General features: G+C 43.0%; 1 protein-coding gene across 1 annotated transcript in view; it reads left to right on the plus strand.

Moving 5' to 3' along the window:
• The window catches only part of LOC139447070 (uncharacterized), a 28669-nt gene extending 12591 nt beyond the window's left edge, over nt 1-16078 (plus strand). The window contains exons 7-19 of the mRNA XM_071228225.1: nt 497-702; nt 1411-1496; nt 4256-4457; nt 4891-5008; nt 6473-6895; nt 7738-7943; nt 9530-9615; nt 9959-10160; nt 12775-12892; nt 13548-13771; nt 14239-14330; nt 15146-15326; nt 15956-16078. Coding sequence (XP_071084326.1) covers nt 497-702; nt 1411-1496; nt 4256-4457; nt 4891-5008; nt 6473-6895; nt 7738-7943; nt 9530-9615; nt 9959-10160; nt 12775-12892; nt 13548-13771; nt 14239-14330; nt 15146-15326; nt 15956-16078 — 2267 coding nt within the window. The remainder of the gene's footprint in view (nt 1-496; nt 703-1410; nt 1497-4255; nt 4458-4890; nt 5009-6472; nt 6896-7737; nt 7944-9529; nt 9616-9958; nt 10161-12774; nt 12893-13547; nt 13772-14238; nt 14331-15145; nt 15327-15955) is intronic.
• The last annotated feature ends 409 nt before the right edge of the window (nt 16079-16487 follow it).

The following is a 16487-nucleotide window of genomic DNA, read 5'->3' on the forward strand; positions in this document are numbered from 1 at the left end:
AGCGAGTGAATGAGGTTGTGATTAAGTGAGTGAAAGAGGAAGGGTGGGTTGAATGAGGACATGAGTGAGTGAATCTTGAGTGAGTGAGTGAGTGAGTATCTTCGAGACCTTCTAATTTCACCATTGTCTCTGAACTACGACTGATATACCTCATAAAACGTGAATCAAACAAACGGTCTGCCTAAAGAGTGGATAATCTTGATCATATAGATTATCTCCTTCATTGGCCTACCTTTACATGCTTGTCGTAAAAGGCGGCTAACTGGATCGGGTGGTCAAGCTCGCTGACTTGGTTATTACATATCCCACTTACGTAGATCGATGGTCATGAGGTCAATCACTGGATTTTCTGGTCCAAACACGATTATTTACAGACCGCCGTCATACAGCTGGAATATTGCTGAGTGCGACTTTAAACAACAAACAAACAAACAAACATTAACGACGGCGTATTACTGATGAGAACAATGTCATGCTCTTTTCTTGATCGTTTCAGCTCTTGCTGCTCTTGAGTGCAAAAACCCTCCAACCCTTGCTCGAGCAAGCACCGTACTTCAGCACAAACATTTTGGGTCCGAGGCTATATACACGTGTGACGCAGGATTCTCATTTTGTGGGTCACGTGCAGTTAGCATGTGTCCAGGCAACGGCACGTGGGAGCAGATTGATGGCGCATGCGTACAGTCAGTGTGGAACTACCCGGTACGGCCTTTGACAGAGTAATTTAGTTGGCACCAGCTGCTATATGCAGCCAGCTGAAAGGGCCCGATGGTCAGCCTCGCTGACATGGTGCCGATGACGTGGATCGCTGCTCATGCTTTCAGTCACTGGATTGAGTGGTCCAGATTCAGTACTGAACGCCGCGATAGAGACAAAATATTTCTGACTTTGGCGTTTAATGTTTGCTGGCTCACTACCGGGTTAGAAGAGGTCCCCTGCAACCAATGCTGGTCGTGACAGGCGACCAAATGGATCAGGTGGCCAGGCTCCGTGACTTGGTTTGCTAGTGTGTCATCGTACCCCGACGGCGTGGATCGATGCTCAAAATATGAACCAGTGGATTGTCTGCTCCAGACTGGATTCTTTACAGACCGCCGTCATATAGCTGGAATATTGCTGAATGCGGCGTTAAACAACAAACACAAAACATGATATGAACTGAAATATTGAATACAATATTGGGACATATTGGTTAAAGCGTTCGCTCGTCACGCCGAAGACCCGGGTTCGAATCCCGACATGGGTACAATGTGTGAAGCCCATTTCTGGTGTCCCCCACCGTGATATTGCTGGAATATTGCTAAAAGCGTCGAAAAACCAAACTCACTCACTCACTATTATTATTATTATTATTATTATTATTATTATTATAGTTGTTATCATTATTTACTATAATCAATTCCCTTCCAGAGAGTGATGTTCCGCCAGAACTTCTTGTGCCCTTTCGCCGAGGGCACAGTGATCACGGTATATGGGACCCCGACTCGATTCCGGAAGTAAGTATCATGTTCAGCGCATGCGTCAACACTGCTATATTCGTCAAAATGCTTTGATCGTCATCTTTGCATAAATAACTGCCTAAAAAAAATGCCGATCACCCGTTGAGTCTAATGTAAGGCACTTTCGAATCAGATACACCGGCGCCTGTTCATGACAAAGGAGTTGCTATAAACTCGAGATAGTTTGTTGATTAAATGGAACTAGAGACAATAACTTTCAAAAAAGGTAATATGAGCTATGTACAGCATGGGTGGTCTGGAACGTCCCTTTGTCATTGTCAAATTGACGCCGGTGTCACGTGACGTAGTGCACACCTGCATGTTGTAACAACTAGGTGGGTTTGCTGTACATGTGCACGTGCACTTTTACGACCCGTAAACTGAGTGAACTCTATAAAGTCACGGAAACTGCCCACTTTAAACAGGTGTGACTTCTTCACTGGTTAAACACTTCTGTGTTACCCGTAGTTACGACTTTAAGCACAAGTGGAAGCAGTCGGCGGTGTTCCACGATGCTTGTCACACCGGTGTCCCTGACAGACCCATGATCAGCGTCGGAATTTTCCCATGATAACTGGTCGACAGTGTATATGACAGATTCACGGTCTACCCAGAATTATTCCTATAACTAGTCGACAATTTATCTGACAGATCCACGGTCTACCCTGACTTATTCCTATAACTAGTCGACAGTTTATCGGACAGATCCACGCTCTATTCTGAATTATTCCTGTAACTGGTCGACAGTGTATCTGACAGATCCACGCTCTATTCTGAATTATTCCTATAACTGGTCGACAGTTTATCTGACAGATACACAGTCTATTCTGAATTATTCCTATAACTGATCGACAATTTATCTGAGAGATCCACGGTCTGGTCTGAATTATTCCTATAACTGGTCGATAATTTATCTGACAGATCCACGGCCTATTCTGAATTATTCCTATAACTGGTCGACAGTGTATCTGACAGATCCATGCTCTACCCTGAATTATTCCTATAACTGGTCGACAGTGTATCTGACAGATGCACGATCTATTCTGAATTATTCCTATAACTGGTCGACAGTGTATCTGAGAGATCCACCCTCTACCCTGAAATATTCCTATAACTGGTCGACATTGTATCTGACAGATCTACGGTCTATTCTGAATTATTCCTATAACTGGTCGACAGTATGTCTGACAGATCCATGCTCTACCCTGAATTATTCCTATAACTGGTCGACAGTGTATCTGACAGATGCATGCTCTACCCTGAATTATTCCTATAACTGGTCGACAGTGTATCTGACAGATGCACGATCTATTCTGAATTATTCCTATAACTGGTCGACATTCTATCTGACAGATACACGGTCTATTCTGAATTATTCCTATCACTGGTCGACAGTGTATCTGACAGATCCATGCTCTACCCTGAATTATTCCTATAACTGGTCGACAGTGTATCTGACAGATGCACGATCTATTCTGAATTATTCCTATAACTGGTCGACAGTTTATCTGACAGATCCACGGTCTACCCTGAAATATTCCTATAACTGGTCGACATTGTATCTGACAGATGCACGATCTATTCTGAATTACTCCTATAACTGGTCGACAGTGTATCTGACAGATGCACGATCTATTCTGAATTATTCCTATAACTGGTCGACAGTGTATCTGACAGATACACGGTCTATTCTGAAATATTCCTATAACTGGTCGACATTCTATCTGACAGATACACGGTCTATTCTGAATTATTCCTGTAACTGGTCGACAGTTTATCGGACAGATCCACGGTCTAATCTGAATTATTCCTGTAACTGGTCGACAGTTAATCGGACAGATCTACGGTCTATTCTGAATTATTCCTGTAACTGGTCAACAGTGTATCTGACAGATCCACGCTCTACCCTGAATTATTCCTATAACTGGTCGACAGTGTATCTGACAGATACACAGTCTATTCTGAATTATTCCTATAACTGATCGACAATTTATCTGACAGATCCACGGTCTGGTCTGAATTATTCCTATAACTGGTCGATAATTTATCTGACAGATCCACGGCCTATTCTGAATTATTCCTATAACTGGTCGACATTGTATCTGACACATGCACGATCTATTCTGAATTATTCCTATAACTGGTCGACAGTGTATCTGAGAGATCCACGCTCTACCCTGAAATATTCCTATAACTGATCGACAGTGTATCTGTGAGATCCACGCTCTACCCTGAAATATTCCTATAACTGGTCGACAGTTTATCGGACAGATCCACGGTCTAATCTGAATTATTCCTATAACTGGTCGACAGTTTATCGGACAGATCCACGTTCTATTCTGAATTATTCCTGTAACTGGTCGACAGTTTATCGGACAGATCCACGGTCTATTCTGCATTATTCCTGTAACTGGTCGACAGTTTATCGGACAGATCCACGGTCTATTCTGAATTATTCCTATAACTGGTCGACAGTTAATCGGACAGATCTACGGTCTATTCTGAATTATTCCTGTAACTGGTCGACGGTTTATCGGACAGATCCACGGTCTATTCCGAATTCTCCTATAACTGGTAAACAATTTATCTGACAGATCCACGGTCTATTCTGAATTATTCCTATAACTAGTCTACAATTTACCTGACAGATCCAAGGTCTATTCAGAATTATTCCTATGACTGGTCGACAGCGTATCTGACAGATCTGTGATCTATTCTGAATTATTCCTACAACTGTTCCACTGTTTATCTGACAGATCCATGATCGACCTGATCAGTGGCACCGACAAGGCTCTCCTCATCACCATCTGCTTCCAGTGCGGCACCACGCGTACCAAGGTGACCTTCAGTGCTGAAGAGGGAGGTGTTGGCAAGAACTCCATCGCCTGGGCGTACTTCCCTTTCGAGGTCGGAAAAGAGTTCAAGATCGTCATCTCGGTCACACAACGAGCATACAAGGTACGTTTGGAATGTGAGAATAAATATGTCAAATACAAATCAAATATTTGAGACCAATCACCACCTGTCCTCTCTACCTATACCGGGGGCACGGGTGGCCCAGTCGTCTAGGGCGCCGCGATTCGCTGTGCAGAGTTGCGTCCCTTGGGCACGCCAGAAACCTATGATTATGGGTTCGAATCCCGGTTCGCCCCAATTATGTTTCTAGGTTTGTCAACACCATACCCGTGCTCGTTGGTTTCACCGAAGTGGTAAACGTCTGAGACCTGCATCACTTCGGGCTTTCCTCCCACATTAAGCTGACACGCCGCGATATAACTGGAATACTGTTAAAAGCGGCGTTAAACCTAACTCACTCACTCACTCACTCTACCTATACCGATCGTGCATGTGCGTTCAATTTATAATATCGACATTTCACGACCCACTTCAGATTGAGATCGAGGACAAGCCAGCATTTCACTTCGAGCACGTGCTTCCGGTTCCGACTGTGGATGCGCTGGTCATCGCTGACGAAATCACCATCAGGAAGGTGACCATAAAACCGTCCAGTAGGTGACCACATTGTCACTGACCAAGTGACCCATATTGTTACTTTTGTTTTGTTTGTTTGTACTTTAACGCCGCACTCAGTAATATTCCATATAGCAATATGACGCGGTCTGTGCATAGTCGTGTCTGGACCAGACAATCCAGCAATTTACATCATGAGCATGGATGATTGAGATACGATGACATGCATCAACCAAGTGGGCGAGTCTGTCCACCCGATCCCGTTAGTCGGAGCTGGTCACAAGCATGGGTTGCTGAAGATTAATTCTAATCCAATTTTTCATAGAGTTACATGTTAATCATCATAGTGTTCTATCATGCTGTGACAGATTGTTACACAGCAACTGTTTTTTTATTTCGAAAATGTCTTTGAGAATGTTAAATTTTACTAAGTCTTTGCGCATAATGTGTACCACACACTGAAAGGATCGTAGGTATGTTAGATATACTAGATATACTGACTGACCTGTATACAAGATAGACACAATTTTTTATGGATAACAACTTCTTTAATACTGACATAATCATATGCAACTTCTTTAATACTGTAAAACTAACAGAAGCAGTCCATATTCGCCGCCACAAGCCATCAATCAACAGAGATCAAGGCTATTTCATCCCATCCGCCTACTATGAACTCATCAACCAATAATCACCTGTTTATTGGCTTCATGCCCCTATTGGCTTCTAGCTATGTGTTTTCTGCCCATCGTGTTGTGATAGCACAATCCCTTTGTTGTCACACCTACCTATGTCATCCCACTCATGTATGCCCTTGTTGTTACTGTTAATCCTCTATTGTTATCATCCACTTGCTATATATATTCTGCACTATGTCCCTCATTCAGTCTTGCTTGACAACGGTATAAGGATCTATGCCGAAACGTCGCCTTTTACAGTATTAAAGAAGTTGTTATCCATAAAAAAATAAAAAAATTGTGTCTATCTTGTCATCCGTCAACTTCTAAGTAATGCCTATCAAACAATTTGACCTGTATACAGTCAAGTCCCGTTAATCCGACATGGTTGGTTGCATATGATTATGTCGGATTAACGAGTATGTCGGATTAACAAGTATGTATTAAGTAGTATCAACGTTCGTGACGGAAAATCGGACAACTACAGGACAGATAACGATTCAAACACGTTGTAATATAAAATGAAATATTCATATTGTTATGTTTACATTGTTAGCGGAATATGTTTTCTAATCACGCAACCTCTAAAGCTGTATATATGATGTAGAGATCCTCATTTTGATCATCATCCTCATCATCATCATCATCATCATCTCCATCATCATCATCATCATCCTCATCATCATCATCATCCCCATCATCATCATCATCATCTCCATCATCATCATCATCATCATCATCATCATCATCATCATTTTCATCATCATCATTTATCATCATCATCATCATCATCATCTTCAATCCTCAACATGAACACTGTTCCAGATTCCTTGCAATCCTACATGCCCGAGCTAAGCCTGGGCGTGGTGCCCCACCAGAGTATCGAGGTGAAGGACGCGAGCTTCATCACCTTCAAAGTCAAGTCCTGTGGGAACATCCACTTCAAGTTGGCGACGGCGGACTCGGTCACGAGCCAGTCTTACCTCGTGTACCTGGGAGAAGATGGCAACACCATGTCCACCATCCGCAAATGTCAAGCGTGTGCCAACATGACAGTCACGTGGCACCAGCCTCTCAAGTGTACAAAGTTCACCCCATTCTGGGCGAGCTGGGGCGGCGGGAACATCAAGATAGGTGCTGGGTATATTCCAGGAGCCAACGCCTTCCTGGAGACGTCGGACTCCGAGTACCCGATAAACTACTTCCTGACGGGCCAAACCGACTCCTCGGCAGCAGAATGGATATTCAGTAAGTGATGCCAGCGTCTTGATTCAGCAACAGACAACTGTTTGGTTGTCACGGTGGAAAACTGTGTTCTGACAGCCTTCATATTGCTGGAACCATAGTATAAGCTTTCTCCCACTCTTTCTCTTCTCCTCTCTCTACCCCCCCCCCCCCCCCTCTTTCTCTCTCCAGTGTTTACTAACAGCGTTATGTCTGTTTCAGCATCACCTATCTCCAGTGTTTACCCAAAGCGTTATGTTTGGTTCAGCAACACCTATCTCCAATGTGTACCTGCACTGTTATGTCTATTTCAGCATCACCTATCTCCAGTGTTTACCTACACTGTTATGTCTATTTCAGCAACACCTATCTCCAGTGTTTACCCAAAGCGTTATGTCTGTTTCAGCAACACCTATCTCCAGTGTTTACCCAAAGCGTTATGTCTGTTTCAGCAACACCTATCTCCTGTGTTTACCTACAGCGTTATGTCTATTTCAGCAACACCTATCTCCTGTGTTTACCTACAGCGTTATGTCTATTTCAGCAACACCTATCTCCAGTGTTTACCCACAGCGTTATGTCTATTTCAGCAACACCTATCTCCAGTGTTTACCCACAGCGTTATGTCTATTTCAGCAACACCTATCTCCAGTGTTTACCTACAGCGTTATGTCTATTTCAGCAACACGTATCTCCTGTGTTTACCTACAGCGTTATGTCTATTTCAGCAACACGTATCTCCAGTGTTTACCTACAGCGTTATGTCTATTTCAGCAACACGTATCTCCTGTGTTTACCTAAAGCGTTATGTCTATTTCAGCAACACGTATCTTCAGTGTTTACCTACAGCGTTATGTCTATTTCAGCAACACCTATTCACAAGTGCGGGCTCCCGCCGCCTATGACCGACACCGACCTGTACGTGCGGGAGAACGGCCTGGTGGGGGAGGCAGTGTACACCTGTCACCTCATGTTTACTTTCTGTGGGGAGAGTCACATCAGCACGTGCACCGAGGCAGGCACCTGGGAGGGGCTGAAGGGGGAGTGTCTGCTGGCCACGTGGCATAGACGGGTAGGTCATGAAGGCAATCACCACCGCAACCGTAAAAGGTTTAGATATGCACGACCCTCGTGAAGATCCAGCTTAAACTTGTTCTTCAGCAGCCCATTCTTGCCGTAAAAGGTGACTATGCTTGTCGTAAAAGGCGACTAACGGGATCGGGTGGTCACTCTTGCTGACTTGTTTGATGCACGTCATCATATCCCAACTGCGTGGATCGATGCTCACGACGTCAATCACTAGATTGTCGGGTCCAGATTGGATTGCTTTCAGACATATATCATACAGCTGGGATATTGGTTTGTGCGGCGTTAAACAACAAACTTCGTGTTGGTAAAGACGTGGCTCTGTGGACGAAGTGCGTGTCTTGTACGACAGGCCTGTTGGTCGAATCCAGCTCAGGAGAAGACTTTCTATTTTTGTCACTTATAGTGTAAACGTTTCACAAGAAAATACTAAATTTTCGGGCACAGTGTCCGCAGACCTTCGAAACTGTCGCTAGCATATAAATAAAAATCTCAAGGAATCAAAATTACAGTAAACTACGGTTATAACGAACTAACATAAGTGGTCCCTATGAGTTCGTTATAACCGTAGTTTACTGTAATTTTGATTCCTTGAGATTTTTATACTGTTATAACGAACTCATAGGGACCACTTATGTTAGTTCGTTATAACCGAATATATATATATATATATATATATATATATATATATATATATATATATATATATATATATATATTATACATACAGCAACTGGTCGGGACAAAAGTTCGTTATATCTCTCAGTTCGTTATAAGCGTGTTCGTTATAAGCGAAGTTTAGTGTAAATATATCCATGATGTATTTCCTGCCTGTTGTAAGACACCAGTGAGATTATCGCGGAACACAAACGACCGCTAAGACTGCAAGTACTGGAATGGTGTCTCTTCAAGTCGTCTTAGACGCCGCGATTCGTTGTGCAGAGTTGCGTCCCTTTGGACACGCCAGAAACCTATGATTGTGGGTTCGAATCCCGGTTTGCCCCGATTACGTTTCTAGGTTTGTCAGCACCATACCCTTTCTCGTGGGTTTTACTGAAGTGGTAAACATCTGAGACCTGCATCACTTCGGGCTTTCCTCCCACATTAAGCTGACACGCCGCGATAAAACTGGAATACCGTTAAAAGCGGCGTTAAACACAACTCACTCACACTCACTCACTCATGTTAAATATGATATTCCAGTGGGCTAGTACTATCGAACCTGCAGTAGTCCGGACTAGTACAAGCAGCCACAAACACACGAGCATGCACGTCGTATATAAATGCAACGTTAAACCCGACGCTAAACCCATTTCACCTCACCTCACGTTGTGTAGATCTACCTACCAACACCTACTGATTAGAAAAAATATTGAGTGAATGAATGTCATTTAACGCCGCAATCAGCAATGTACCAGCTATATCACGAATGAGCAACAATCCACGTGATCAAGGTTACCGAGCCTGGCCACCCGCTCTTATGTGTTTTGAAACCTATGCTGCGGAATCCCAAAAGACGTTTGCATCTGCTAAACCAGTCTATATTACTTATATATCTGAATATCTCCACAGCCTATGCCCGCGTCTATGCCGTTCCCCTGCTCGTTTGGACTGGGCTCCGTCTTCTCTGTGTATGGCCGGCCACTGCGACCAACTAAGTAAGTACTTATCGATATGCACCTGTACTGTAGGTAGTAAGTCTATGTCAATGTGCACAATCTTTGAGTGTCTGAGCTGGAAACTTAAGCTGTTCTTCTCCGCTCGTCGTTGTGTTTGTGGCGTGAGAACAGGTTTTCCGCTCACCGTGTACTTTTATCGTGTTATACATACACCCCGTGAAGATCCGGGGTAGAATAGGTCTTCAGCAACCCATGCTTGTCGTGAGAGGCGACGAACGGGATCGGCTGGTCAGGAACGAGATCCGCACTAAAATGGGTCGCTTTAACGAATTCCGTTTTAACAAGATCCGCATTATCCAGGTCCAACTGTTTTTTTCTACAGGTTCAGCATCAGTCTGCGGAGTGGGGCAGACACGTTGTTGATCGTGACAGTCGGGTTCAACCTGGGGGGAATGACCAACACGGTTATCTATAACGCAAACCTGGACCAAATCTGGGGGACTCAGGATGAGAGCATCCTCTTCCCCTTCCAACTGATGCGGGAATTCCATCTCACCATCACAGTGGAACAGAACTACTTTAAAGTATGTTAAATGTCATTTAAGTTCGACTCGGGGCACGAGAGGATCAGTCGAATTGAGCCCCGCAATTCGCTGAGTAGAGTTGTGTCCCTTAGGTGTAGCTGAAACCTATGATCGTGGGTTCGTATCCCAGACTCGCCCTGATTGTGTTCCTAGGTTTGTCAGCACCCTGCCTGTGCTCGTGAGTTTCACCAACGTAGAGAATGTCTAAATGCCGTACTTCTAGCTCTCCTCCCACACCAAGAGGATATTCCGTGATGTAAGTGTAATGCTGTTCAAAGCGGCCTTAAAATCAAACACTAGTCAAAGATTAAAAAGATTAAATCAAAAGCGTTATGGGAACGTTACCCTTGTCAGGTATTTATTGCTGCAGGTGGTGGGATGAAGTCTCCGAGTTTCATCATAAGCTCAGCAGCATTTATCAATTATGCTCCACTACAAAATAAATATTTGGACCCAGACATTAAAACTGTCGCCCTGTCAACTGTGTTGTAAAACGGACATATACCTGTTGTAAAACGGACATATACCTGTTGTAAAACGGACATATACCTGTTGTAAAAAGGACAAATACCTGTTGTAAAACGGACATATGCCTGTTGTAAAACTGACATATACCTGTTGTAAAACGGACAAATACCTGTTGTAAGACGGACATATGCCTGTTGTAAAACGGACAAATACCTGTTGTAAAACGGACAAATACCTGTTTTAAAACGAACATATACCTTAAACGTTTTTTCTTCACTTCTAAGCTTCAGAATCTCTGCACTTGTACCAAGCAGACGTAATTCAAAATTAACATATTGATATAAGTTTCAAGAAAACCAGTGAATGCTCTATCGTGACAACTTGATTTTCGTGTCAATTACTTGATGTTGACAGCTCACCGTATCATGGCGTACTTCTCTCCAGGCAACGAACACTTGTTTTTTATGCAAATTGTAGGGGCGGTGGGGTAGCCTAGTGGTTAAAGCGTTCGCTCGTCACGAAGGTCCGGGTTCGATTCCCGACATGGGTACAATGTGTGAAGCCCATTTCTGGTGTCCCCCGCCATGATATTGCTGGAATATTGCTAAAAGCGGCGTAAAACCAAACTCACTCACTCATTATGCAAATTGTGTGAGTGGGCGGTGCCATCGGTAGGGCAGGACACTTATTCTCAAGATCCATTCATATTCATGTACTTTTCACCACTAGTTTGCCGTTATCGCCCAATGGAATCTGTTTTCAACACAGTATCGGTAATAATGGTTATTACATATTGTTGATGTTTCATATTTGCTGAATTCAAAAGTAAAATTAAATATTATATGTGACCTATCAGGAGATAAGGGACCTAACGGGTGAAAAAATCACATTTTAACTTTTCATTATATTTTAAAACTACTATTTTCGGCAGACAAAAATACAAAAATTCACAAGCTTTAATTCATATTTATTAAGGAGATACATGACATCAATAATTTGGACTCATTTTGCTACTTATAACTGTTTATTTAATAATTACACTTTTTAGACATAATATCTGATGAATTAAAAGTCGATATGTTTGCTGAAAAGTTTTAAGATAATGTTGTATTACATTAACGAACTAACAAGAGAGAAATAAGATTTTTGTGTCGTTCCACACACATGGCGATCTTCACTAAAGTAAGTTGACGTCAAACGTCTTTATGACATCACAGCACAATTGTTTCCTGACACCGCCAGGGTCCCTTTTCTCATAGGTCACAAATATAGACATAAGCTCCGGAATCCTTTTAAGAGTTGTGTCCCCTAGCTGTGGCATAATCCGCTGATTCATGGGCTCAGAGTGGTAGGCATCTACGGCATCATCCCCACATCAAGCTCATTTGTGACTGCAGCTTATGCATCACCGTAGTTGATATATTAAGTGCCGGGTCTCTAAATACTTCCGCCCGGCCCCCTTATCCGCCGGGTTGGAAGCTTGTTGGAGTGCTTCGTAGGGGAAATACGGTAATTGCAATACTGTAACGCACGTTGTTAACCCTGTGGCGTTTTCGCCAGGTCCACACAGGGGCACATGTGGCTTAGTCCTATGAGACACCGTAATTATATTCGCAGAGTTGCGCCCCTTAGGCGTGCCAGGAACGTGTTCATATGTGACACGTCGCTATATAAATGCAATGTTAAACCCGACGCTAAACCCATTTCACCTCACCTCACGTTGTTTAGATCTACCTACCAACACGTACTGATTAGAAAACTTATTGAGTGAATGAATGTCATTTAACGCCGCAATCAGCAATTTACCAGCTATATCACGAAAGGCTGTTTTCTCCAGGTCCTCACAGGGGTACATGTGGCTTAGTCTTATAAGACACCGTAATTATTTTCGCAGAGTTGCGTCCCTTAGGCGTGCCAGGAACGTGTACATATATGACCGTGGGATAGAAGACCACATTCGCCCTAATGATTATCCTTGCAATTGGTCTATGAACACTCTACCAGTGCTCTGTGGTTAAAGGTCTGAGATCCGCACCACTTCGGACTTTCCGCCCACATTAAGCTGACACGCCGTGGTTTAACTGAATTATCCTACTCACCTACCCACAACAGAAATACGAGATACATGTGGATATATTTCCAACAGGTTGCAGTCGATGGAACTCCCATCCACAATTTTGTTCACCGATCCCCGTTCGCCGCCATCAACAGCGCCTACATCAACGACGACATCATGATACGCAAGATACAGGTGTATCCCTCAGGTGATTGCCCACTGTACACATTTAAAAACACAACCTGCTTAATCGAGACCTCTCTCGGAACCACTCCAATGTATTTAGTCCAACCGTAAAAGACGACTATGCTTGTCGTAAGACGCGAGTAACGGGATCGGGGGGTCAGGCTCGCTGACTTGGTTAATGCATGTCATTGTATTCCAATTGCGTGGATTGATGCTCATGATATCAATCATTGGATTGTCTGGTCCAAACTCGATTATTTACAGACCGCCGTCATATAGCTGGAATATTGCTGAGTGCGGCTTTAGACAACAAACAAACCAAGTCTAACAATACATCACACGAGGAAGATAAGTAGATAAAGTGTTCGGTAATCACGCCTCAGACCCGGGTTCGATACCCACGTGTGAAGCAAATTATCTGGTGTCCCCAGAGTGATATTGCTCTTAAATTCCTAAAAGCGGCGTAAAACCATACTCACTCACACACTCTTTTTAAAGTGTATCAACCAAAACACCTACATTTTCGTTGGGGACCTTCGAGGATTTAGCCAAAGTCTCGCATAATACAAGTTTGATTCTTAATGTATGATAATTAATATTCGTATAAAACATATTCGGCTTATAATTGCCACTGTACCTGTAACGAATACCGTTATATATGTGTTCTCCCCACACAGAGGTGGCGGCCGTCAACTGCCAGCCCCCCACCCCCCTCGCTAACGGCAACATCTATACTGTCGACACAAGCGTGGGGACGGAGGTGAAGCACACCTGTAACAACGACTTCTTCTTCTGTGGGGTGGGACACACCATCATCTGCGACAACACCGGCAAATGGGAAGGCCTGGACGGTTTCTGCACTCTCGGCTCCTGGAACAACATTGGTCCCGTGCCTAATATGGTATAATTACATCAGTCGGTAGTCACCAGATGTTTTTCTTAATTTTTCTTATATTTGGGGTACTTTATTTCTTATATTTGGGTATTTTATTTCTGAGACTAAGTAATTTATTCTTTATACGACCTGCGTGTGTTTTTTTATCATCTGTCACGCAATATGATATAATATTCAAATATAGAAATAACTAATCACTGATATCGAGAATTATTTTTTAAGATCAATACAACGTTCTTAGATTCTCTTCTTTAAATTCTCATTCTTAGATTTATTTTAAACACTTTTCACAGTTTACGGAAATAAATGATACCTTATCCGTATTTTATAAAAAAAGAGTTAGTGATATTGTTGTGTAATCCTTTGGTCATTGATGGATCTCTGTGTCACTGGGCTACTGCCATAGTAGCTATAGTAGCGTCAGTATGTATAGGCGCTGCAGTCACAAATGTAGCTTTAATTTGTTTTTGTAGGGTTTTGTCCAGCAGTTCCCCTGTCGGTATCAGGAAGGTCTGCAGGTCAGAGTGACCGGAAAACCCCTTCTGGACCCTACCACCGGACCCTAGTAAGTGCTCCCCGCGATGATTCCGGGTTAGGATAAGTCTCCAGCAACCAGTACGGGTTGATAAACGTTGAGGCGTTGATTGCGTGTCATCGCGCCCCGAATGCATGGATCGTTGCTCACAATATCGACCTCTGTTTTTTCTGGTCCAAACTCGATTATTTATAGGCCGAGGTGATATGACTGGAATATTGCCGACAACACAATAACGTTCAGTCCCTCATTTGCAAAACTAAATTTAATTTTGGTATGGTTCCATACAAGCGCGTGAACAATAATTTTCACCTGCATTGTTCTAATGCAGACGTTATTTTAACGTTATACTTACGTCATTGTTGACGTACTACAGTCGTCATTCTGGACGTCATGCTTTCGCCGTTATCGCCGTTATACATACATCATTGTTGACGTACTACAGTCGTCATTGTGAACGTCATACTGCCGCCTTTATTGCCGCAATACAGACGCCATTGTTGACGTCATACAATCATCATAGTTGACGTAATACAGGCGACATTTGTGAAGTGATACAGATGTCACTGTTGACGTAACACAGTCGTCATTGTTGACGTAATGCAGGCATCATTGTTGACTTAACACAGTCGTCATTAATGATGTAATACAGACGGAATTGGTGACGGAAGTACAGATGACATTGTTGATGAAACAGTCGTCCTTGTTGACGTTATACAGACGGTATTGTTGACACTGCAATCGATCGGAAAATACCAAAAATCAGACTCCAGTTAACCCCTCTCCCCACCCCATTGGGACACATGCCTGAACACCCATGCAGTAAACCAAATCTCTATGTTTAGCTTCAGTCTGCAGCTCCGAGATGGTAGCGAGGTCCCGCTAGGTATAGACGTCTACAAGACGGAGCTCAAGATGAACTCGATGATCCCCACCCCGGGGAAAGAAGAGACGGTATCTATCCAACCTATCGCTGTGGGGACCCCTGTAGACTTCGCCATCATGATGACGGAGTATGAATTTGTTGTAAGTACAGATTACTTGGTTTATGTCATCATACGTTTCTTGGTTTGGAGTTTGTCGGGATACTTGGTATTCAGGATAAATTATATTTCTCGTCATAGGTTCCTCCCGAGGTTACTGCATTTTATAATGAAAACGAAAACTGTTCAAGTATTATAGTTTATACAAAGTGGCTATTGTCTTCTTCAAGTTATTGCGTCACTTCAGCGAATCCTGCACAGTGACTGTGGATATGTATTGCATGAAACCAACTCCAGTTAAAATTTAGAAAAAGCCAGTCTGACCAGCTCTGTTCAACATGAAATCGGCAAGAGGAAAATGTAATTTAGAGGAGAAAATTGGATTGGGTTGTGTAAATAATATTTCTTAGACATTATTATTTTAGTTAACTACGGTTAGATTAACTACCTCACAATGTGACAAAACCAATGTATTGTAAAACACGGCATTAAGGAATTTTGTCTTCGATCAGTTTCTTGCAAATGTTTTATGAGCTCGGAACGCGTGCTCAGTGGTAAACGTCTAAGACCTGCGTCACTTCGGGCTTTCGTCTCACATCAAGGTGACACGTCGTGCTATAACTGTAATGCTGTTTAAAGCGGCGTTACAACCAACTAACTCACTCACTTCAGATCTACTCCGGCTACGACGAGCTCTACCGCTACAACCACCGGACCCCCGTCGCACGCGCCCACGAGATCATCATCCTACCAAATCTTGACGTCACACAAATACAGTTCACCGTGGAATCCTAGACCCGCAGACGTTTGTACAGGGATTAAATTATTTTATATATTTGTATATTTTTTTTGTATAAACAAACAGTGTTTTATGTACATTGAATTTATTTTGTACAGTACCACGACCTTACTCCAGAGATGTATTTGTTATCTTGTAATGAATCATTACTGCACGACATGTATATAATAAATTTTGTTTTCTGTAGACCGAATGTTGCTACCCGTACATTGTAACATTTCGAGTGAGTATGTTTTTATGCCGCTTTGAGAAATATTCCTGCTATATCATGGCGTAGGACGCGAGAAATGTACCTCACACATTTTACCATGTGCGGGGACCCGTGAAGATCCGGGGTAGGTCTTCAGCAACTCATGCTTGCCGTAAAAGGCGACTAACGTAATATATGCATAAAGCAGAGTCATT

Source organism: Haliotis cracherodii, unplaced genomic scaffold (assembly GCF_022045235.1).
Source record: "Haliotis cracherodii isolate W230 unplaced genomic scaffold, xgHalCrac1.p SCAF_7, whole genome shotgun sequence".
Taxonomy (NCBI): domain Eukaryota; kingdom Metazoa; phylum Mollusca; class Gastropoda; order Lepetellida; family Haliotidae; genus Haliotis; species Haliotis cracherodii.